Here is a 24,639-nt window from a genome sequence, read left to right as displayed (position 1 = left end):
TGGACCATGGCTGATGGGACTTGCAATACCTTCACTCACTTACTGAAACCACTGTGACCCACAACCAATGACCAATAAGGACCAAACTTGGCACACAGAGCCCTCATGACCCACTCTACATCCTGGTGCAATACCTTCACTCACTTGCTGAAACCACTGTGATCCTCATCCAATGACCAATAAAGAACAAACTTGGCAGACAGAACCCCCTTTACCCACTTTCTCAAATAACCCGGGCAGCGCCGGGTCCCCAAGCTAGTATATAATAAAAGAGAGTGTTTGTATGCGTGTATGTGGAGGAGTATGTGGAGGACATGTATGTGCCAGCTTTCTGATTGGCTGCCACTGTGGTGCTATTTACATATGGTCTCTGATTGGCCAGCTTCAACAGGAACCCCTGGTGGTGAAGAGGGCTCATGAAAGAAGCGGGGACATGAGAGAAGGAAATTTGCATAGGGTCTCTGATAGGCCAGCCTCAATTCCAAGATTCCGAGATGACAAAGAGAGGAAAAGAAAAGGCCAGAAAATTACCAATACAGACCAAAATTGGCACACAGAGCCCCCATGACCGACTCTACATCCTACTGCAGTTTGGAGGAGGATGGACCATCGATGATGGGACTTGCAGTACCTTCACTCACTTTCTGAGACCTCTGTTAACCTCATCCAATGACTGATTAGGACCAAACTTGCCACATAGACCTCTCATGACCCACTTTATGTCCTGGTGTGGTTTGGCCGGGGATGGACCATGGATGATGGGACTTGCAGTACCTTTGCTCAATTCCTGAGACCACTGCAACCCTCATCCAATTAGCGATAAAGACCAAACTTGGCACACTGAGTCTCCATGACGCACTCTACATCCTGGTGCAGTTTGGAGGAGGATGCACCATGGACCATGGCACTTGCAATACCTGCACTCCCTTCCTAAGACCATTACAACTGCCAACAATGATGGGTCAGAACCACAATTCACACAGAGAGCCCGCATGACGCACTCTACATCCTGGTACGATTTGGAAGAATTTGGCAATGGATGATGGCACTTGCAGTCACTTCACTCACTTCCTGAGACCACTGAGACCCTCACCAATAACTGATCAAGACAAAACTTGCCACACAGAGCCCCCAGGACCCACTCTACATCTTGGTGCACTTTCGAGGAGGACAGACCATGCATGGTGAGACTTCAAGTACCTCCACTCCCTTCCCAAGACTGCTGCAACCCTCATCTAATGTCCGATCAAGACCAAACTTGCCACACAGAGCCCTCATGACCCACTCTACATCCTGATGCTGTTTGGAGGATGGCCCATGGATGATGGGACTTCAAGTACCTTCACTCGCTTCCTGAAACCACAGCAACACTTATCCAAATACCAAGAAAGACCAAATTTGGCACAAAGAGCCCCCTTGGCCAACTCAACATTCTGGTTATTTATTTATTTATTTATTTACTGTCCTTGTATACCGCCGTTTCTCAGCCTAACTGGCGACTCAACGCGGTTTACAACAGAATATACAGTACACAGTATACAATTAAAACCGTAAAAAACATAATACACAATATTTCACATAAATCACAATCCAATACATCTCCTAACTAAAATCGTGGTCCAATTGCATCATCCATATTACCAATCCGTAGTCGACACATTCATTGCACCGAATGGTTAGGTTTGGGGGAGAACAGACTATGGATGATGGGACTTTGAGTACCTTAGCTCACTTCCTGAGACCACTGTGACCCTCATCCAATGATTGATCAAGACCACACTTGGCACACAGAACCCCCGTGACCCACTCGACATCCTGGTGCAGTTTGGAGGAGGATGGACCACAGATGATCGGACTCGCAGTACCTTCACTCACTTTCTGAGACCTCTGTTAACCTCATCCAATGACTGATTAGGACCAAACTTGGCACATAGACCCACTTTACGTCCTGGTGTGGTTTGGCCACGGATGGACAATGGATGATGGGACTTGCAGTACCTTTGCTCAATTCCTGAGACCACTGCAACCCTCATCCAATTACTGATAAAGACCAAACTTGGCACAATGAGTCTCCATGACGCACTCTACATCCTGGTGCAGTTTGGAGGAGGATGCACCATGGACCATGGCACTTGCAATACCTGCACTCACTTCCTAAGACCATTACAACTGCCAACAATGATGAATCAGGACCACAATTCAGACAGAGAGCCCGCATGACCCACTCTACATCCTGGTGAATTTTGGAAGAATTTGGCAATGGATGATGGGACTTCCAGTACCTTAACACACTTCCTGAGACTACTGTGACCCTCATCCAATGATTGATCAAGACCACACTTGGCACACAGAACCCCCATGACCCACTCTCCATCCTGATGCAGTTTGGAGGAGGATGGACCACAGATGATCGGACTCGCAGTACCTTCACTAACTTCCTGAGACCACTGCGAGCCATATAAATAACCGATAAAGACCAACTTTGATAGACAATTCCTTTCTCAAATAACCCGGGCAGCGCCAGGTCCCCAAGCTAGTAATAAATAAATTTGGCTCCCATATCCCACTGCGATGCCCACCAAAGACAGATCTGGACCACACTTGGCACACAGAACCCCCATCACCCATTTTACATCCTGGTGCCGTTTGGAGGATGATGGGTCATAGATGATGGATGGGATTTGCAGTACCTTCACTCACTTTCAGAGATTATTGCAAACGCCACTAATGACGGAGCAGGAGCAAACTTGGCCCACAAACCTTCCATGACCCACCTCATGCCCTGGTGAAGGTTGGAGCACAACCTTCAATGCTTTTCTCACCGCTGGGCACCGCTGGGTCTCCAAGCTAGTATCAATTATAAATGCTGGCAAATCTGCCTTAACGTATGCATAATGCAATCAACATCAACATATTTAAAAAGAAGTACCTTTGTGACAGGAAGCTCCTTGGATTTAGACTCAAAGAGGTGTTCTAGTTTGGAAGTATCCACTTTAATAGGCTCCAGTTTTGACCACAGGAATCCTTTGCAGCATTTGTTATTCTTACACTGCCACTCAAATGGCCTCACCTCATTCCAAAATAGGCGGATTGTTTTCTTCTTTTTTACAAAGGCTGGCTGATTTCTAGTAAGTGGAGGTGACCCAAAACCCTGAGCAATGCCAAAAACAGGAGGGGGAGCCAATAAATTACTAGAGGGTGGGGGTGGAGGGGGGCATCCATAAAACAAGGGAGGGGGTGGAGGAGGCAAACCCAAAAAGGAAGGTGGAGGTGGTGGAGGAGCAGCTAAGGAGTCTCTAGGATGCATTTCCATATCTAATACGTCAACGTCATCCTCGTCCCTTAAGTCTGTAAAATCCATATCTTTGATTTTAAGTTCTCTTGGATTGGCCATGAGTTGATCCCAAATATAGTCAGATTCCTTCTTAGTCTGGATCGGTGTTTTTTCATTGGCCTTTTCAGTAAAGTCACTTTCAGGAAAGTATGCAGTTTTGCCCATCTCACTATTGTTGAATCGTTCTGCAAAGGCTTTCACACTGCCTTGATTGTCCAAATTGCCAACTTCCATTTTTTTGACACTTTCATCTTTGGCCTGCTTCGTGGCCTGTAAGACTGAGATCCTGCTGGCCAGGCTAGTGAGACTGTCTACATTTGCCTCTGTCATCTTCTTTTCCTCCGTCTTCTCCTCCAGCTCTTTATCCTTTTCATCCTTGGGCTTCTTGTTATTGGCATACAACATGTCCAGCATGAACCGCTTGTTGTTGAGGATGTTGCTGCACTGATCATTCACACCAACATCTTGAGTGGTCTGTAACCATGGATCTGAAACCATACACATCAGAGATTGAACAGAAAAGGGTCAGGATATTGAAGATGCATACATGAACTGTAACATAGCAATGAGAAAAGATGATAAACAAGCTCATAATATATTTCAGATCCTCCACAACATTTTCTTTTCCATTGGGAGTCTGGTTTACAGACTACCCCCCCCCCCTCCCCGCGGCAATCTAGAGGTAAGCAACTACATCTTGAATGTATGCAAAAGAAGTCCTGAGTGTTTTACTTTTGTGTTTATGGAAGTCTTCATGAAGGTTGGTTGTGGGGAAACCTCCTATGTAGATTATAATAGAGTTAAAATTACAATAAAAAGGTATTTCTGTGCATCAACATTCATACTTTCTTAAGTCAATGTTATGTGTGTGACAAACACAACAATAACATAAATAGTACAAAAGAAAATTAATGAAATGACTCAACTTAGACTATAGTATATATCAAACCAGCTGGGAAAAGTAAACTCTGGATGCGCTTTCCTTGCACAAAGATGCAAAGATGCCTTTCCCACACTTCTGTCTTTTTATGCTACATCCCTTGCCAATCTACCTCAAGGCTTCCAAGTCAGTGATTCTGATCAGGGTAACTGAGAAAGAAAGAGATTAAAGTTCCTCCTTTGCACAGGGATACAGAAGCAGCCAATCTTTTAGTGTTTGTCTTTTGAATGGTGGAGCTAAAGCAGCAACTCAGGCAAAAGGACTTATTGATGGAGTAACAAAAGCATCTTCCTTTTCTTCCCTTCCCTCAGCAACCAAAAACAATCAGCACTTTTTTTTTTAGCAGCGGTAATGATACACTGATCCCCACTAGAATTGCTTCCTCTTCCCTACCCCTCAGTACCACAAAGCAAACAAGTTGTGAAAGAGTAGCTCTCTCAGTGACTCTGAAATCTTGCCTCTCCCCCTAGCCAGCATTCTTGTGCTGGATCACTGTGATGGAATTAATACAGACTGGCTGGTTGCTTTCACTACTATTACTGAGGTTTTCAAGGCACAACTTGAGATATTAGGCTCAGAAACAGACCTAGAGGCAACATCTTGTATTGTCGTAGCATGTGAGTTCTGCTGAAGTTAGAAGAGGCTGATTCTGGTGTTTTAATAAATACCAATACAAGTTGTTTCCTTATTTGTTAGATATGATAAACATCATATCTAACAAATAAGGAAAATATATATGCATACGTCCTGGAATCTGGAACCCCAGCATACCCCTAGGGCCCTTGCTGTGAACAGATGTGACATTTAAGAGAAAAAAGGCTAAGCAGTGCTCTTTCAATAATATCACTGAGGATATATTTGGGGGGGGGGGGGTGTTCAAAATTATATAATGAGAACATAAGAGTGTACACAATTGTATTGAAATTTACTTAATGAATACAATTTAAAGCCGGATACAGATATTTTGTTTGGGAAGTAACATTGTGGGGTTCTTCACATGTGCTTTATATATTTTCTCTGTATACGTCAATGCTTTGTAAAAGTCAGTGGCATCTGGCTGCATTAACACTTTCCACATGAGCATTCAACCCTCTCCCAAGTTATCATTGCAATTAAACTTAACACTTTTTTGTTGAATAAATGTTTTTCCAGAACCTCAAATCCCTTGAACTCTTATAAAATGATTTACTAGTGTTCTCTATTCTATATTAGAAATGAGAAAAACCAACACGTCTATGGAATTGTTGTTTTTTCTATGGAACTCTGGAATTGGACCTCAACAAAAGGTAGAATGAGGTAGAACAGTCTCTACCAAAGCCTTAAAAGGGGGGAGGGGGGCAACTCCCATCACATTTTCCTTATTATCTCTTTAAAGGCTATTTTTGTTGTTAATTCGTTCAGCCGCTCTTTGTGACCTCATGGACCAGCTCATGCCAGAGCTCCCTGTCAGCTGTTGCCATCCCCAGCTCCTTCAAGGTCAAGCCAGTACTTCAAGGATACCATCAGAGGCTCACCAGGCTCCTCAAGCCCCATCACCATCCTCCCCTAATGTTGATTCATGTAGGAACCAATGATAGTGCTAGGCATACTGTTCAAAAGATCATAAATGATTTTCGAGCTCTCGGAACAAAGCTAAAACAATGTACAGGTGGTCTTTTCATCCCTCCTCCCAGTTGTAAGACACGGTCCTACAAGGGCCAGGAAAATAGTACAGGTCAATGACTGGCTTAGAAAATGGTGTCAGGAGGAACGCTTTGGCTTCCTCGACCATGGCCTACTTTTCCATGAGGATGGCCTACTGGCAAGGGATAGAGTACATCTCACACAAGTAGGAAAACACCTTTTTGCTCACAGACTCGCAAATCTCATTAGGCGCACTTTAAACTAGGTCCACCGGGGGAGGGGGACAACAGACTTGCGAACACTATTTACCCACAATGTCAGGGAACCGCCAGAAGGCTAAACGGAGGGCTGCACAAACACAACAAGGACCAAGTACCAAAAGAACTATAATCCCAATTGAACATCTCAGGGGAAGATCTTAGGGGCTCACATGTCTTCACACTAATGCACAGAGCATGGGAAATAAACAAGACGAACTCCAACTTTTAGCACAACACCACAAATATGATATCATAGGCATCACTGAAACCTGGTGGGATGACTCCTATCGCTGGAATGTAGACATCGAGGGCTAGAAACCTCTTTCACAGAAACCGAACAAGGGGGAGAGGAGGCGGAGTAGCCTTATATGTCAAAAGCTCTTATGCTGCAGAAGAGATGCAAGACAGCAATCCGGGAAACCAGCTTGAAAGCATCTGGATAAGAATCAAGGGAGGAATTTTTTGAGGTCGGCCTTGCTCACCCAGCACTGTTCATGTGGAGATTGTCTGGTTTGCATACTCTGGAACATGCAACATTTAGGTCCTCCCATGGTAGGTTAAGCTCTCATCTTTTACCTTTCTCCTCAGGTCAGAAACAGTGACATGGTGTAAAGTTTACATCCTGGAAAGAAGTGACGAGCGGAGTGCTGCAGGGTTTCGTCCTGGGCCCAGTCCTGTTCAACATCTTTATTAGTGAGTTAGACGAAGGGTTAGAAGGCATGATCATCCAAGTTTTCAGACCACACCAAGTTGGGAGTGATAGCCAATACTCCAGAGGACAGGAGCAGAATTCAAAACGATCTTAACAAATTAGAGAAATGGGCAAAACTAACAAAATGAAGCAACAGTGACAAATGCAAGATACTCCACTTAGGCAGAAAAAATGAATTGCAAAGATACAGAATGGGGGACTCATGCCTCGAGAGCAGTATGTGTGAAAAAGATCTTGGGGTCCTCATGGACAACAAGTTAAACATGAGCCAACAATGTGATGCAGTGGCAAAAAAAGCTAATGGGATTTTGGCCTGCAGCAATAAGAGCATAGTGTCTAGATCCAGGGAAGTCATGCTACCCCTCTATTCTGCCTTGGTTAAATCACATCAGAAATATTGTGTCCAATTGAAGAGAGATATCGACAAGCTGAAATGTGTCCAGACTAAAATGATCAAGGGTCTGGAGAACAAGTCCTATGAGGAACGGCTTAAAGAGCTGGGCATGTTTACCCTGAAGAAGAGAAGGCGGAGAGGAGACATGATAGCCATGTATAAATATGTGAGAGGAAGTCCTTAGGGAGGAGGGAGCAAGCTTGTTTTCTGCTGCCCTGGAGACTAGGACAAGGAACAATGGCTTCAAACTACAAGAAAGGAGATTACATCTGAACATTAGAAAGAACTTTCTGACTGCGAAAGCCATTCAGCAGTGGAACTCTCTGCCCCGGAGTGTGGTGGAGGCTCCTTCTTTGGAAGCTTTTAAACAGAGGCTGGATGGCCATCTGTCAGGGAGTGCTTTGAATGGAATTTTCCTGCTTCTTGGCAGGGGGTTGGACTGGATGGCCCATGAGGTCTCTTCCAATGCTATGATTCTATGATTCTAACTCCCCATCCACTCAAATGCCTCAATTTAGCTCCATAGCAGTCACAGAAAGTTACACAATGGGAAAGGGAGGTATTGGGAGTAATACTTGCAGGAGAATTGGGGGTGGAAAATTGCCCCCCATGCAGATTTTCACCCTGAAAATATACTATGATGAACCTCAAGAGCAAACAGTCTCCTTCCCTGTTATGCAATGAAGGTCTATGACTTAGGCAGGGACCTGTGTACGGGCTGAGAAAGGCGGTATACAAATACAGTAAATAAAATAAATAAATAAATAAATAAAATAAAATAAATACATGATAGCATCTAGACATGTATCAAATAATTTAGAAAATTTTACTTGTCTGAAAACTTTATAATGTGTGTGCATTTCTTTCTGAATATTCCATGCTTTCCAAATATGCAGATTTTCACTGACACGGGAATAAGAAGGTGGTTTTCATCTTTGAAAATCCTATTTTCATTCTGCATTTCTATTGAAAAAGAGTGGTGAAATATGAATTGTGATGATTGCAACAATATGATTCTAACAATTAATACTACTTAACGGTATTGCTACACTAACCCCATTTTTTCCTTTTTATGCTTGGACAGGTTACCTTAAAAATGGAAAACTTAAAGAAAACTATCAGAATAAGAATAACAATTTAGTGTGGTGCAGTGAATAGAAGGTTGGACTTGGAGTTGTGAGACACGAGTGCCAACAAAGCTATTGAAGCTTATTGTGTCGTCTTCGGTCAATCACTTTCTAATAACCTGACCTACTTCCCAAGGTTGTAGTAAGGATACTATGTACGAGAAGAGAGCCATGGACACTACTTTGAGGTCATTTACAGAAAGGCTAGGTGTGTAAACTGATTAAACAGACAGATTAAACAGACACATAAAGAAATATACAAATTAATAAATCCCTACTTCTTCTGTGAGTTTGCACTAAAATCCTCTAATTAATTACCAGAATATTTGAGAAATGAAGTCCTAATGGAGGACACACCAAAGACAAAATAGACCCAGTGGTTTGTTTTCTTATGACATATGGTAATGAAGCTGCTTTTTTAAAACGATAAAATGGTCAACTGTTATGGGGATAAAAAAGCTTCACTTTACCAGCTGTACTGTTGCTGGTTATTTTTTCCTCCCTTTCCTCCCTTTCTAAAGTGCTGCTTGCCGAGGATATGCTTGATGCAGAGCAGTTGTCTTTTTCGTTCACATCTTCATTCTGCCTCTCTTTTTCACTGAGTATTGCACCTTCTTCTGTTTCTTGCTCTGGTCCTTGCTCCACTTCACTCTCTGGCTCCACCATTGCAACCTCTACATCTTGGGGAGTTTCTGTTCCCTGTTCGAACTCTGCCTCATCTTTCTGCTCTGTTTTGTTTTCTGCCTCTGGCTGAGGTTCTGGTTCACATTCAGGTTCATTGGCACTCACTAGTGAAAAGAATAATGGAGAAAGATTCACTTAATAAAGTTTTGTGCCTTTCACAGTCAGTTGAATTTCATTATCTTTCCTTTCTTCAGATGAGCAAAACGAAAAGCAGGTTTAAAAAGTGGGACTGGTGTGAGACTAACGTCCATAAGTTTTTTCAAAGGCATTGGGCTGTTCTGGTCAGCTGGGCTTGAGGGAAATCATAACTTTGCATCCTAAGGAGGTGTAAGCAAATAATTTTGCATATTTTCTCTTTGCTGAGCCTGCAGGAACGATCTTGCAACTGCAGAGAAATACAACAGCCAATTCACTAGGCCTGATTTCTTGATACTTCCCTTTTTTAATTACTTTCGTTCCATTATGCCTGATGAAGAATTTGAGAGAACTCAAAAGCTCATTCCACTTATGTGCCATCTTTGTAACATGAACGTGATGCCAAAAAAGGTATTAACCACCTCTGATTGTTGTGGTTACTTATGTACAAGATGGCTGCTTTGATTGTTTAAACTAAGATGCCATGAGTTCCACATAGAAAATAAGGTGGCACATAGGTCCAATAAAATGAATAAAGAAGCATAGCATAGAAGATTCATCTGTTTGTGTAATCTGCCATCCCTTGTCTGAATCAGATTTAGCAAAACTGTGATTCTTGCATTGAGATATCTCAGATTTCAACAATATAGGTATACATATCTGACCAGCCCATCCAGATACTTAAAGGTTAACAGTGATTCTAAGAGAGTAATGTTCAATGAGAAAGATTAAAAGTGATAACAGGAAAGAGCACAAAATAACCTTTGTCTGCTATTTTTTAAAATAGTAATTGATTTTCAGTTGAGATGTGATATTTACACATATATGAACATGCTGTCTTTTGTATTGTAAATGGAATAGCTCAGAAAGTACAGCTTCATTCACTTCACTAATAGAATATCCTTTTTTCATGCCTGTTTATTTCAAAACAGCCATATAAAACACCCATTTGTTATATGACACTATTAAGCTTCCAAACGTGTGGCATTTGTCTCTAAATTGGCTGGCATCTGATTTCTTGATACCTCCCTTTTTGAATTACTTCTTGATACTTCCCTTTTTGAATTATTTTTGTTCCACATTGTGGATGAGGCAACTGATGTCATCCTCTTCACTTCACCAAATTCAGTTCATCTTCATCATAATATTCATCATAAGTTTTGCACGTGCAATGATTTTATTTTGTGCCACCAAGAAAATTGAAGCCATCAAAAGAACTGACAGCTCACAGAAACAGACATAATCATGCAAAGTGACAGAAAGGGAAACAAGCACGTTAATAAAGTCCTGAAATCATCTTTTGGATAAATTATGACTTTTGCCAGTTTTATTCTTAAGTCCTGGCGGTTTTGTTTTTAAAACATATGTGGTGTAGCAATGGACACTGCATGGATCTATATACCTAATTGGTGTTTTCAAATGAACATTCATATAAGAAAATGAGAGTGGAATAAAATTTAAACATGTAGTCCTGTATGCTGGGGGTTGGATTGGATGGTTCTTGTGATCTCTTATGTTTCTATGAATCTATTATTCTAAGTATTATTGTATAGAGGAAAATGAATATTCCCTAGTGAAATACGTTTTTTTTAAATAAAAAATGGTTCCACAGTATCACTTTAAGGTTCTATGTAGTCATTTGCACTGTAGAAGCCTTTTGGTAGCTCATCTGAACTGAAAAGAAGTGAACCTGCACTAGGGCACTGTTTCAGTGGAACTGTATGACAACAGGAAACTTGTTTTCATAAATGAATTACAACCAATAAATGTCTGAAGCCTGCCACATGTGGTGTGATCTCACTAAGGGATGCCCACTCACTATATTGTAAAAATGCAGTGATCTAGAATTAGACAAAGTCTTTTAAACAAGACACTTCTATTTTAACAAAAGGCACACATGTACCTTGTTTTGAAACATATGTGTCTTATTTAAAGGGTTTTTGTCATCGGATCATAACATTTCAGTGATATATCAGCAAACCTAAAGGAAAAGTGGTATATTTTGTGCCATGCTTGGATCACGTGGTAAAAAATAGCACTGACCCAGAAAGGACCGCAAAAACTGTTGTTGGCATATACATTCATACACAAGAGGTGGCTAATGCACACAAGAACTGAATGGAACCTTCATGTTCAGATATGCTATACTTGTAATGTCAGCAAATGGAAGTTTAAGCAAATTCAGATTATGAAATCTTTCAGTACATAGTAGATTTTTGCTCCATTTCACACTGAATCTCATTGAACCATATCAGGCTTGTGGTTAAGTTTGGTGTGAGTGTGTTTTTAAATGCTTGGAAATGAGGTGGAAAAATCGACAAGTGTTTCTGCGTTCTTCATTGTTTTTTTTTTTAATCCCTTGAGAACACTAAAAAAATTTTGTGCGTTCACAGGAAGGCAAGAAAGTTTGTGTGTGTGTGTTGAACCCTTTGGCCAGGCTACAGCTGGGCTACACTTTCACAGCTCCAGTATACAACTCAAATTTGAAATGTTGATTAGAATGTCAAGGCAAAATTGCCAATCTGCTTTCCATTTTCAGTGGTTTTGTCTTTCCAGTGCTGAGGTCTCATCTACATTGCCCTTTAATGTGGTGTAGGGGGCACATTAGCCCAGGGCATCCAAACAATGTACCAGGCTAATGCAATTTAAACTGGAATAAACATAGAAATAATACAGGGTATGGCCCCTGTGAAGACTGCCTCTTGGGATATGACGATCCGGTGGGCAGTCCCCACAACCATCCCATCTATGTGGACTCAGGTAGCTTGGGAGAGGAACGATGGCGGTGCCACACCCCTTCCCCCGTTTCGCTCCCAAACATATTGTAAACGCCTCAAGTCTGAGGCTTCTCTTGCCTTCCTTCTCCACCTTTGAAGTAGCTCTCCATATAAGAAACCAATTTTGAAATTGCCTAGAGAATCTTTTCAATCATCATGCATGGGTCTTGAGAATGTGGGGTTGCAACCTATATGTTGGTGTGACAAAAAGAAGATGTTTATGTTTTAGGAGCGAAATGGAGGGCAGGGGACCAGTGGCCAGATATCTCCCCCAGTGCCATCTGGGGGCAGGGATTTGGCTCCCCATGTGACTGGTAAATGCAGTTGGAATCAGCATTTTGAACACTGATTTTACTTGTGTTTTTGCCAGACTCAGCCATCACTATAGATTTGACTAGCAGACAGCCACTTTTTTGTTTTATGTATTGCCCTACTCCAAAGAAGTCTATGGGGGAAAAGGCCAATGTGAGGAAAAAATGGGAATGAATGTAAAGCAACATGGCAGCCACCACTGAAATGTCGCTGGGAGAAAAACAAAGAAGTTTCATTCATTGCCCCTTGTACAGCTTCCTCCGATAAGTCACAATAGCCTCTCATTAAACAGTCTAACTAAAAAACTAGGGAAGAGGGAGATTTTGGGCCAGCAACACTGGTAGAAAAGCATTCATCTTAATGGACTGTTCGTAAACTTCCACAGGAAATTCAAATCTGGGTTTCATCAGATTGGGATGAATCCATTCAGCTGGTTCCTATGAAAAGAGCTGATATTTTCCAAAGTTCTCTCTGCTCGTTGTACACATAATTTCCATTATTTTAATCTGCTGGAACCATCTCAGTTCTGGCTCATACTTTTCAAGATACCTGAACTTTAAATTCAGTCTTATCTTTGCTGAAAAACTTCACAAATTATTTTAGTAAGAAGAAGCTATATTCCATAAGTATAGACATGACTATTATTATGTACATTTTAATCTAAACTGATGTATTATGTGTTATGTGTGGATTTGATCACGTGAATATTTTGGAATATACTATTTTAAACAACTGATCTGACAGAATTTTACATTATGAATCCTATGCAAATCTACTCAGAATAAATTCAATGGGAATTATTTCTGAGTAGCCATATATAGAATCATAGAATCATAGAATCAAAGAGTTGGAAGAGACCTCATGGGCCATCCAGTCCAACCCCCTGCCAAGAAGCAGGAATGTTGCATTCAAATCACCCCTGACAGATGGCCATCCAGCCTCTGTTTAAAAGCTTCCAAAGAAGGAGCCTCCACCACACTCCAGGGCAGAGTTCCACTGTTGAACGGCTCTCACAGTCAGGAAGGTCTTCCTCGTGTTCAGATGGAATCTCCTCTCCTGTAGTTTGAATGTGCTCTTGATAAAGTATCTGAAGATTTCATATAGTAATTAATTGCTTTCAACAGGTTAATGGTGGGAAAGTCTGCTGCAAGGTGAACTAAGGGGGGGGGGGGGAATTGAATCTCTTTGTATGGAACAACATTAACAGCTACACCAACACCAGAAGAAGTTTGATCTTATTTTCTAGTTTAGGTCTGTTTATTTCTTCTCATACTTCACTGCCAAGCCATCCTGTGATTTCTAAAGAGAATTGCAATTCTATAATGATTACAGTTTCCTCCTATTTCTTTATATTGAACTACCTGTACTCAACACGCATTGCTGTGGCTAACCCTCCCTCCCTCTTTCTCTTCTTTCTTTCTCTACTTCCTTCCCTCCCTCTTCCCTTCCATTTTTTTCTTTCCTTCCTTCCTTCTCTTCTTCTTCCCTTCCATCCCCCCCCCCCCCACCTTTTCTTTCCCTTTCTCCCTTTTCTTCCTTCTCTACCAATTCCTGGACTGCAACTCCCAGCAGTTCTCCTGATCCATCTACCCCCCCCCCCCCCCAATAATCTATCTGTCTAGATGATTGCTGAAAGTTGCAGTCCAGGAATAGGAAATTGGAAATATGCAGGGATTGGGATGCTCTCAAAGAAATTCAAGGAGAAGAAAGCTTGCAGCTTGGAAGCATTGCATTTAGATCATCTTCCTCTCTTAAAAGGCCTGGTCTAGGAGATGTTGGGAGCTGTAGTCCAGAAGAGAGTGTGGATATGCTATTGTGTGCTTTGTTTGCCAGGGGGGATCATTTTTGCACATGCGTTGTTGCATCTTTTAGCTTTTTTGGCTTTTTAAGTCCCTGCCACTGTGTGTTTCCAGTGTTTTTATGAGTGATGGTCAGTTGTTGGCCTGATAGGTGTTTTGTGCCCAAATTTGGTGTCAATTCATCCAGGGGTTTTTGAGTTATGTTAATCCCACAAACGAACATTACATGTTTATTTATATAGGTAAGCCATCTAAGCATAAGTGTAAGCTGAGACTACCGGCAAGTTCAACAACATCACAAACTTGCTAATTATTATCAGGTGCTCTTCTGGCAAAAACCAAAACACCTGCTGTCTGCTGAAAGCACTTCCCCATCTCAATCAGTGGGTATATTTACTGTTATAGATCTATTCCCCACACATACCAAAGTATTTCATTTTATAATGTAATGTTTGGAATACTTCCTACAGACATATGGTAAAATAATTGCCATAAAAGAGATAGTTGCTCTCTATGCAGAGGTTAGAAAAATCCTAATGGTAAGGAGAAAAATGAGTTTGCAATGCCGGGCACTGCTGGGTTTGAATAACTGCCATTCTGAATATTTCTGAATAAAAGCGATTTTGCAGATACCACAGTCTCTGCTAGGAATCTGATACTCAGGAAAAAAATAGTAGTGCTGAGAAGAAACCATGCAAACGAAAATGAAGTTTGACACCAGTACACCCAATGTCAGATTATAATACTCATTCTTTTTTCAAATGGAAGTTATTTTTTTAACAGCATGCTTCAAGCAATAAAAGCAAACAAACCAACATCAAGCAATAACAGCTTATTCAAGTCACAGAGGCAGCATCAAGCCAAAGTACATGATAGTGAAACCCGGTCGTGAACATGCACTAGCACCAGAAATGTTTAGGGATCATAATGCAGGAATACTATGAGAAACTGTTCCTCCATAAGAAATTTATTTATTTATTTACAGCATTTTTATCCCGCCCTTCTCAACCCCCGAGGGGGGATGTTAAGAGACTCAAGTACAGAAATCATCAATGTATGTTACCTAACTCTTTTTGCATTTGCAGATTTCCAAAGCAACACTATGAGATACTAATTGATTCAATCAAGCCCAAAGCAGGTACTTTTATGTGCTTCAGATCTCAACAGGAAAGATTTAAACATGTGCTTAACTTGGCCTTGAAATCCATGAAAATACGTATTTTTATAGGAATTAGTAATGAACTAGGACTTGGGAGAGGCAAGTCAGACCCATGAGCCCATCAGCCCTTCTTAGCCTGACCAAGCCCATAGGACTTTGTTGTCACTATAGGGATGATGAAGAGCAATTAAAGCTTTCCGCCTGTAAGAATAAAACTGGGGTATACATAAATTAATACTGCTAAATCTGAGATGCTACATCATGCTTTCTATACCTTTCCAGGTAGTTTAACATAGTTCACCACAAACTATTACTAGTTTCCCCACATTTTAACAATTGTATGATATGCCAGAAGTATAGATTTCTAATGTTTTTTCCCGCCAAGCCGAGAAGTCAGATATGAAAGACCAACCCTGGTATCTGACTTCTTCCAAAGTTGTTTTTATTGTTGTGTCTCTTGAAGTTGTTTGTGACTCATGGTGACCCTATCATGGGTTTTGCTGGGCATGGTTTGTTCAAAGAGGGCTTGACTTTGCTATCTTCAGAGGCTGAGAGAATGTGACTTTCCTGGGGTCATCCAATGGGTTTCCATGGCTATGCAGTGATTTAGACCCTGGTCATATTCCTTCTTCTTGCTTCCCTTTTCCAACTGTGAAGAAGCTCCCCATATAAGAAACCAATTTTGAAATTACCTAAAGAAGATTTTTATTCATCATGCATGAGAGTGTGGAGTTGCAACATGTCCTTCCAGGTTGTCAGGTTGTCAGATGTTCACACAAAGTTTGCTGAATTATTCTCAACATGAAAGTATATGATACATGCTGTTACAAGACTGAAACTAGCCAAAATTAATACGTCCCACTGATTTCAGGGGAAGCAATTTAAGCACATGCTTAAGATTCAGAATCAATCCAATGGAACTTAAAAATACTTTATTTTAGTTGGAGCACATGAATCTAGTATTTTCAGGGCATTTTTTAAGCACAGCTATGCAAAAATTATAATAAGATTAGAGCTGGACTAGATGAGACCAAAGAGTTATCTAGCATAGCATTCTGATCTGACCATGAATTGCCATTGTTAAATCATAAGCAGCACATAAGCAAAATGCTCATGTTTCCCAGCAACTGGTTCTCAGAGACTGCCTATCCTATTGGATTATACCCATTGAAAACATTTCCCTTCATGATAGCATCTGCTTGATGTCACTATATCTTACTTTTCTTTTAACAACTACATGAAATTAGAAGAAAATCTTTAAGTCTTTATAATGTCCATAACTGCACAATTCATTCGTAAGATATATAAGAGAGAAAAGATTAGTCAATAACAACCTGATGTCTTTAACAAAGCATCTGCTTAATTTGCAAGCAATAATTAGACACACATTTTGTTTTCAGAGTTCACTGGCACTTACCTTCTGGAGTTTGAGGTGTTTTGAAAATTGTCGCAGGAGTCTTTAGTTCGTCCTGAGAATCTGTTGAAGCTGGACTTGCACACTGGGGACTGGGAGAAGTGATGGGTGAAGCAGAGCCCAAATTCAAGGACAGGTCACTTCTTCCCCTACATAAACTTCGACTTCTCAGTTCCTTCTCATATTCTTCAGCTGCCAATTTCTCCAAGTATTTGTATCTGAAAGTTAAATTCCAAAGAGATTCCGTAAAGAAGCAAAAGCTGATGCTTGTTTATGGATGAAACACCCGGAGGAAAAGAGCTGACTTCCTGACACATGAGGTACACAGCAAAAGTGACTGCCAGGTTAATCTTCCAGAAGATAGGGGTGTGGGAGACAATACCAGATTAAAAATAAATACATGCATAAATAAATAAATAACCCAAAGGAGGGTAGTGCTGATTTTAAATCAACTAACAATATTAAATGGTCTCCAGATACTGAGCTATAAAGAAAATATTTTTCTTCCTCCTGGAAATTTTTTAACCTCTTATTGAAAAGGAAGGGGTAAAATTTTTGTGCCTCAGAAAAACTGATCTTGCAGTAAATAATAACACTTATGTTTGGAGTAAGAACGGACTGAGTGTCTGCTCTAGGAGAAGTGCAATGGAATTCACTTTGTTCTCTTCAGCGTCTACAATGGAAACTTTTTTTTAATTCTAAAGGATTTCTCAGCCAGACTCAAGACATCCAATAGCTGGGATATGACGTCATTTATAGTTTATTCATCAAAGTCAGTTGAAAAGAACAAAGATACATCTGTTTTGCATTTTAGGCAGGCAAGACTCGCTAACTGTTTATTAAGAACAGCTACCAATCATAGTCTCCATACAGTTCTTCATATATTCAGACCAGAATATCTTTGAAATATGTTCCTCTTCCAGATGTTTGCTAATTTTATCTATCATTATTTGCTCATGGAATACATTTATGGACACAGATATCCTGGCCCAATTCTTACTCTGAGGTGAAATGCTTAAAAAGGTGACTATAAAGTTTTTTTTACAACCCTGACAATATCCCACTGCTATAAATGTTTTGTAAGCAATAGGGCAAAGTTGTCTTTCTCTGTAAAAGTTCAGTATCTCCCAGCAATCTGATTACCGAGGCATACATTTCTCTTCAAATGTGATTACATTTGGAGGCATAATTCACATTGATTTTTAAATAGCTTATCTTTGAAGCAGGGAACAGTCGAGAGTTACTTGGTTTAGAGAAGCAAATACTCCAAGGTTCTGTGCCTCATTGTTTAGAAGGAACTGACACCTCCAGAGAAGAAACAGGAACCTTTCTGTGAAAGTGGGTAATTCTGCAGCGTGTTATATGACCATGCTTAACCCACAAGATATTTCTTATTCCCGAAAATTAACACAGGGTTAGAGATATTTGCCTCAGTAATCAGATTTCCAAATTAAACGTGTGTTTACCTTTTAAAGACCAATCACAAACAAAGTATTGTAAAGGCAAGAAATGGGGGAACACACACGTGTGTTATGACAAAAAGAAATAATTCACCACTTGGGGTGAAGACTTCTGCAAAACAAACAAATCCAACAATAACTTTGGTCTAGTTTGACTGTGAAAGTTTGAATCATATTGAATGCAGAGAAGTAGTATGAATATAGAGATAGAATAAAATGAACGCTCCTAGCAGAGCTGATCAGCAGGCAAGAACCATGAAACATGCATGCACACAACATGCAGCCTACACAAAAAATAATTAAGCAGTTAGTTCTACAATGTTGAGAACTGTTAACACTATAAGAGCAAACCTGTCTGCAACCCAGGAAAAACTAAAATAACTTTCCCTCTTTTTACTGTATATACTCATAGATAAGTCTAGAAATTTTAGTCCAATTTCCAATCCAAAGTTTTAGACAAAAATATATCCAAGACAACTGGATCAACTTATCTATAGTCCAATGTAGCCCTTCTTAAAAAAGGAACCACCCCTTTTTCTGAGTAGAAAGGTAAAAGATGAGAGCTTAACCTACCATGGGAGGACCTAAAAAAAATACTGTACTCTTGTAAACTTTACACCATGTCACTGTTTCTGACCTAGATGGGAAAATTGTGCTGGCCCTCCAAACAATGACGCTTGACCTAACCACAGATCACATTAAAACCTGACTTCGACTTATACATTAATATATATGGTACTTATGCCACAAAAATATCATTGCAGATGTGATAAATGTGGATTTGATATAATGATGTGTGGGAATGAATGGAATAATGGAGGGATGTGTGGTTGGAGTTAAGGAAGTCAACACAAGCCTTGTGTTTGTCAACACAAATCAAGAACTTTGGGACTACATCAACAGAATATTCCTATAAAAGACTCAGTCCAATAATGCTTAAAGTGTGGCAGTCCTGAGGAGTCTGTTCCACCCGCTATACTCTTCTCCATGGGAAGGAGAGCGATAGTAAGCGGGGGTGCCACAAGAGCGCCCCTCAATTTAATGCAGTTCATCCTTGCTGCTTGGGATTGGGCTCTTCTGGGAGTTGTAAATACTACAAATGACTGTTTTCCACCAGATTCAGAATTGTAGAACTACCATCCAATTTGGAGCAGGAAATGCGCGCGCGCACACACACACACACAAATTGGGATCTAAACCAGGAGATATTTGTGTCTCTGAAGGCTTTCACTTTAGAACATTGGTCTGGAACCAGGGAGGAAAATGGCCACACGGATCACTTCATGCAGTTTCAAAGTGGTTTCGCTGTGTGTGCAGATGGAAAACTAGCTTGAAGTTGGGATGGGATTTACACAAACAGCAGATCACTGATGCTCAAGGAGGACTTGATTTTGTGGAAATTTTGTTGCCTGGCTTTGAAGTCCATATAATGCTCAGTGTGGATTGAGGGCCCTTCTACCACACTGCCATATCAAATACTGATGGTCTGCTTTGAACTGGATTATATGGCAGTCTAGACTCACATAATCAGGTTCAAATGAGATAATGCGGCTTATCTGATTTAATAAACTCGATAATGTGGCAGTGTAGAAGGGACGTGGGAGACCTGGGACCTCAGTGACATTACTATATAAAATCCAGATTTGTCTGCTTTGAACTGGTGCAGTGGTAGCATGCTGGGCCCATAACCCTTGTTGGTTTATTGACCCCAGAGTGTCTGCTAAGAGGCACAAAACAAAGGAAGCATGCTGCCTTCAATCACCTCTGGAGTGGCACAAAGAATTATTGCTATTTCTAAAAAACTACAAAACTATATACAGGAATCGCCAAAGGCACATCTTTCCCCTTAGCCATACATCGCTGGAAGAGAACAGAAGAGAACAAAGTTGTTTTGATCCATGCTGGCTTGGACACCATTTTAACGGTAGTCTCTGAAGATGTAACACGAGCACCTGCTTGTCTGGTTTTGATGGATTCATTTCAATTGGTGAAACCCGAGGATATGGACAAGCTACTTGGAGGAATGAGAGTGACCACACATGCATCCTAGACCCCTGCCCATCCTGGCTTCTAAAGGAGGCTAGAGGGGGATTGGCCGAGTGGGTGAAGGTGGTGGTGAATGCATCCCTTTGGGAAGGCAAGGATCCAGTGAGCTTAAAACAAGCTGTGATAAAACCCCTGTTGAAGAAATTATCACTGGACCCCACTCAATTGGACAACTATTGGCCTGTTTCCAATCTCCCCTTTTTTGGGCAAAGTCCTGGAACGTGTGGTGGCCTCACAACTCCAGGTATTCTTGGAAGACACAGATTTAGACCGGGACATGGAACCGAGACAGCCTTGGTCACCTTAGTGAATTATCTTCGCCGGGACCTAGACAGGGGGAGTGTGTCCTTGTTAGTTCTGCTGGACCTCTCAGCTGCCTTCAATACCGTTGACCACGGTATCCTTCTGGGATGCCTTGCAGGAACAGGCCTTGGAGATACTGCTCTGCAGTGGTTCCAGTCCTTCCTAGAGGACCGTTCCCAGAAGGTGTTATTGAGGGACTCCTGTTCAACTCCACAACCATTGTCTTGTGGGGTTCCTCATGGCTCAATACTGTCTCCCATGTTGTTTAACATCTACATGAAGCCGCTGGGGAGGATCATCCTGAGTTTCGGGGTGCGGTGTCATCTGTACGCAGATGATGTCCAACTCTGTCATTCCTTCCCACCTACTACTAAGAATGCTGTTCAGGTCCTGCTTGGCAGCTGTGACGGTCTGGATGAGGGCAGACAAATTGAAATTAAATCCAGACAAGACTGACTCCTGGTCAGTCATAAGGCCGAACAGGGCATAGGGTTACAGCCTGTGCTAGATGGGGTTACACTCACCCTGAAGGTGCAGGTTCGCAGCTTGGGTGTAATCCTGGATTCATCACTGAGCCTGGAACCCCAGGTCTCGGCGGTGACCAGGGCAGCATTTGCACAGTTAAAACATGTGTGCCAGCTGCGCCCGTACCTTAGGAAGTCTGACTTGGCCATGGTAGTCCACGCTCTGGTTACATCCCGTATAGACAACTGCAATGCCCTCTACGTGGGGCTGCCTTTGAAGACTGTTCGGAAGCTGCAGATGGTCCAACGGGTGGCAGCCAGGTTGCTAACAGGGAGCATACAGCTCCTCTGCTGCGCCAGCTCCACTGGCTGCCAATTTGCTTCCGGGCACAATTCAAAGTGCTGGCTTTAGCCTATAAAGCCCTAAACGGTTTCGGTCTAATTTACCTATCCAAACGTATCTCTCCTTATGAACCATCTAGGATGTTAAGACCTTCTGGGGAGGCCCTGCTCTCGCTCCTGCCTCCCTCGCAGATGCATTTGGAGAGGATGAGAGACAGGGCCTTCTCAGCGGTGGCCCCTCGACTGTGGAACACCCTGTCTAGAGAGAACGGCCTCTCTCTCCTGACTTTTCGAAGAATGGTTTTTCGAACAGGCCTTCCCAAATATGGCATAGATATACGATATCATGGAACCACTGATGACGCAACTGGACAATGATTTGATATGGAGACGTTTATGATAATGTTTTTAAGGCTTTGTACAGTTTTTATATTTTATATTTTTATATTGTTTGGCATCAAATTGTTGCTGATTGTTAACCGCTCCGAGTCGCCCTGGGCTGAGAGGGGCGGTATAGAAATGTAGCAAATAAATAAACAAACATGTGCTGTTATAACATTTCTGGAATGTGTGACGCAACAGGAACTGTCCAAAGTTACACTCTAGGCATATATCATAGCTCTGTGCATTTAACTCTTGCACAGCATTACATTTCTACACTGAACACACAGAGTTTAAACTATAAACAATATTTCATCACATTTAAACCACAGTACTGACAGCCTTATGAGAAAATGAAACTTTAGGATAGCAACTGTTGGAATGGAATGTAGCCAGTAGAGGGGGATGGGACTGGGGAATGATATACACCAGGGGGAGGGGGGAGGTTGGTGAGAAACCTTTAGAACTGTCTTTCTTATTCTGTGGTAAGACAGAATAAAGCTGTATCCAAAGATTGCCCTTTGTGAGCATGTTTCTGATCCAAGAGCTTCCAGGTTCTGACATTAAGATAGTTCTCCTTTCTATGCTTGTCCTATACTATCTGTCTTGTACTATCTGTGAGAGCACTATGTCTATGGAAGAGTCCGAGGACCTGCTAGAAACTGAGGGTGCAATGGACTTGGAGATCAGCCCCGAGAGGCTTTGGCTGTAGCACTCGAATTAGAGCTATCTGGCATGGCTAGTGAGGCTGATAGCGATCTTCTGATGACAGGGATGCCCCTTACCTCCACCCAAATGCCTGCAGGAAGAGGGGTGATGGTGTGATGAAAGACCCCCCCCAGTGGCGGGAAAAGGAGAGCTGGGAGAGTTCTCTTTGGAGACAAAAAGGTTGGAGAGGAAAGTCAACTCCATAGAGAAAATGCTGAAAGGTTTGCCTTTTCTTTCCAGGTTAAGAAATGAGGAAGGTGGTGATAGCATTGTGGATGGCCGTCGCAGAACACAGGGAGCAAAGGCGAGGCTGATCCCAGGGAGAAGTGACGTCCCGGCTGTTGGGCCGAGTGATATTTGCAAACACCATGGAGGAGGCAGAAGAGCAGTGTGCCTCAGCTTTCCCAACAGGATTATCAGGGAGAAGCCAACTGCAAGTGACGTCTGGGAGAGGGGAGCTACGGGTGAACCTAACAAAGCTCTCTTACTTCAAAACAAACATAAGACATTTTATGGAAGATTACAGGGAGTTTTTCCCTTCAGAAGGGGGAAGGGTTCATGCTATAGGGGCCAACTTAAAAGGGCCAGCAGCTGACTGGTGAATGCAAATGTATGACACTAGCGCCCCTGAACTAAGGTGACTGGATGATTTCCTGAGGGCCTTAAGAGATAGATTCCAAGATCCTCTGGGCCCTTAGGGCCCTTCCACACAGCCATGTAACTCAGAATATCAAGGCAGAAAATCCCACAATATTATCTGCTTTGAACTGGGTTATCTGAGGGCTCTTCCATAGCCTTATATCCCAGAATATCAAGGCAGAAAATCCCACGTTGAGTGTGGACTCGGATAACCCAGTTCAAAGCAGATCATGAGGGATTTTGGGATATCCTGCCTTGATATTCTGGGATACAGGGCTGTGTAGAAGGACCCTGGGTTATGAGTCCACACTGCCATATAATACAGTTCAAAGAAGAAAACACTTGAACTGTCATGGCTGGGGGCCCTTCCAAACAGTCCTATATCCCAGAATATCAAGGTAGAAAATATCACAATATCTACTTTGAACTGGGTTGTCTGAGTCCACACTCAGCTAATGTGGGATTTTCTGCCATTATATTCAGGGATATTTAATGCCTCCCTCTTGGAAGGCAAAATTCCAACAAGCTTAAAAGAAGTCGTGATAAAACCACTGTGAAAAAAACATCATTGGACTCCACTGATTTGAACAACTTTTGGGCAGTTTCCAATCTCCCCTTTTTGGATAAACTCTTAGAAAGTGTGGTTGCCTCGCAGCTCTAGGGGTTCTTGGATAAAACTGACTATCTGGATCCATTGCAGCCTGGTTTCAAACCGGGTCATGGAACTAAGACAGTCATGGTCGCCTAAGTGGATGATCTCTGCAGAGAACTTGACAGGGAGAGTGTGTCCCTGTTGGTTCTCCTGGACCTCTCAGCGGCTTTCGATACCGTAGACCACGGTATCCTTCTGGGTCCCCTCGCAAGGATGGGTCTTGGAGGTACTGTTTTGCAGTGGCTCCAGTCCTTCCTGGAGGACCATACCCAGAAGGTGTTGTTGGGGAACACCTGCTTGGCTCCACAGCCTTTAACCTGTGGGGTCCCACAGGGCTCAGTATTGTCCTTCCTGTTGTTTAACATCTACATGAAGCCGTTGGGTGAGATCATCCAGAGTTTTGGAGTTTGATGCCATCTGTACGCAGATGGTGTTCAACTCTATTATTCCTTTTTACCAGATTCTAAGGAGGTTGCCCAGGTCGTGAACCATCACTGCTTGGCCTCATCCAACCAGTGATGGTCTGGATGAGGGCGAACAAATTGAAGTCGAATCCAGACAAGACAGAGGTCCTCCTGGTCGGTCACAAGGCTGGATAGGGTATAGCCTGTGCTGGGTGGGGTTACACTCTCCTTGAAGGCGCAGGTTCGCAGCTTGGGAGTCCTCTTAGACTCATTGCTGAACCTGGAACCTCAGGTTGCTGTGGTGGCTACGGGGCTTTTGCACATGAGCATACCACTTCCCTAACAATCTTTTCCATACTCTTGCCTGATATCGACGTGAGGCTAACCGGACGGTAATTGTTTGGGTCATCTTTTTTCCCCTTCTTGAAGATTGGGAGCACATTGGCCCTCATCCAAAATGCTCGAACTTTTCCCGTTCTCCAAGAACTCTCAAAGATGATTGCCAATGGTTCCGAGATGACTTCTGCTAGTTCCTTCAATACTCTTGGGTGTAGTTGATCTGGCCCTGGG

General features: G+C 42.1%; 1 protein-coding gene across 10 annotated transcripts in view; it reads right to left on the bottom strand.

Moving 5' to 3' along the window:
- FHOD3 (formin homology 2 domain containing 3) overlaps window positions 1-24,639 on the bottom strand; it is a 496,353-nt gene that overhangs the window by 147,864 nt on the left and 323,850 nt on the right. For 9 of the 10 annotated variants that reach the window (XM_060781410.2, XM_060781412.2, XM_060781413.2 and 6 more), the window contains 3 exons: window positions 16,674-16,888; window positions 8,861-9,178; window positions 2,930-3,822 (listed from right to left, as the gene is read on the bottom strand). In XM_060781410.2, coding sequence (XP_060637393.2) covers window positions 2,930-3,822; window positions 8,861-9,178; window positions 16,674-16,888 — 1,426 coding nt within the window. The remainder of the gene's footprint in view (window positions 1-2,929; window positions 3,823-8,860; window positions 9,179-16,673; window positions 16,889-24,639) is intronic. The other variant, XM_060781417.2, reaches the window with a different exon arrangement.

Source organism: Anolis sagrei, chromosome 6 (assembly GCF_037176765.1).
Source record: "Anolis sagrei isolate rAnoSag1 chromosome 6, rAnoSag1.mat, whole genome shotgun sequence".
Classification (NCBI taxonomy): domain Eukaryota; kingdom Metazoa; phylum Chordata; class Lepidosauria; order Squamata; family Dactyloidae; genus Anolis; species Anolis sagrei.
The sequence above is the reverse complement of the archived record's forward strand: the minus strand, read 5'-3'. Positions and strand labels throughout refer to the sequence as shown.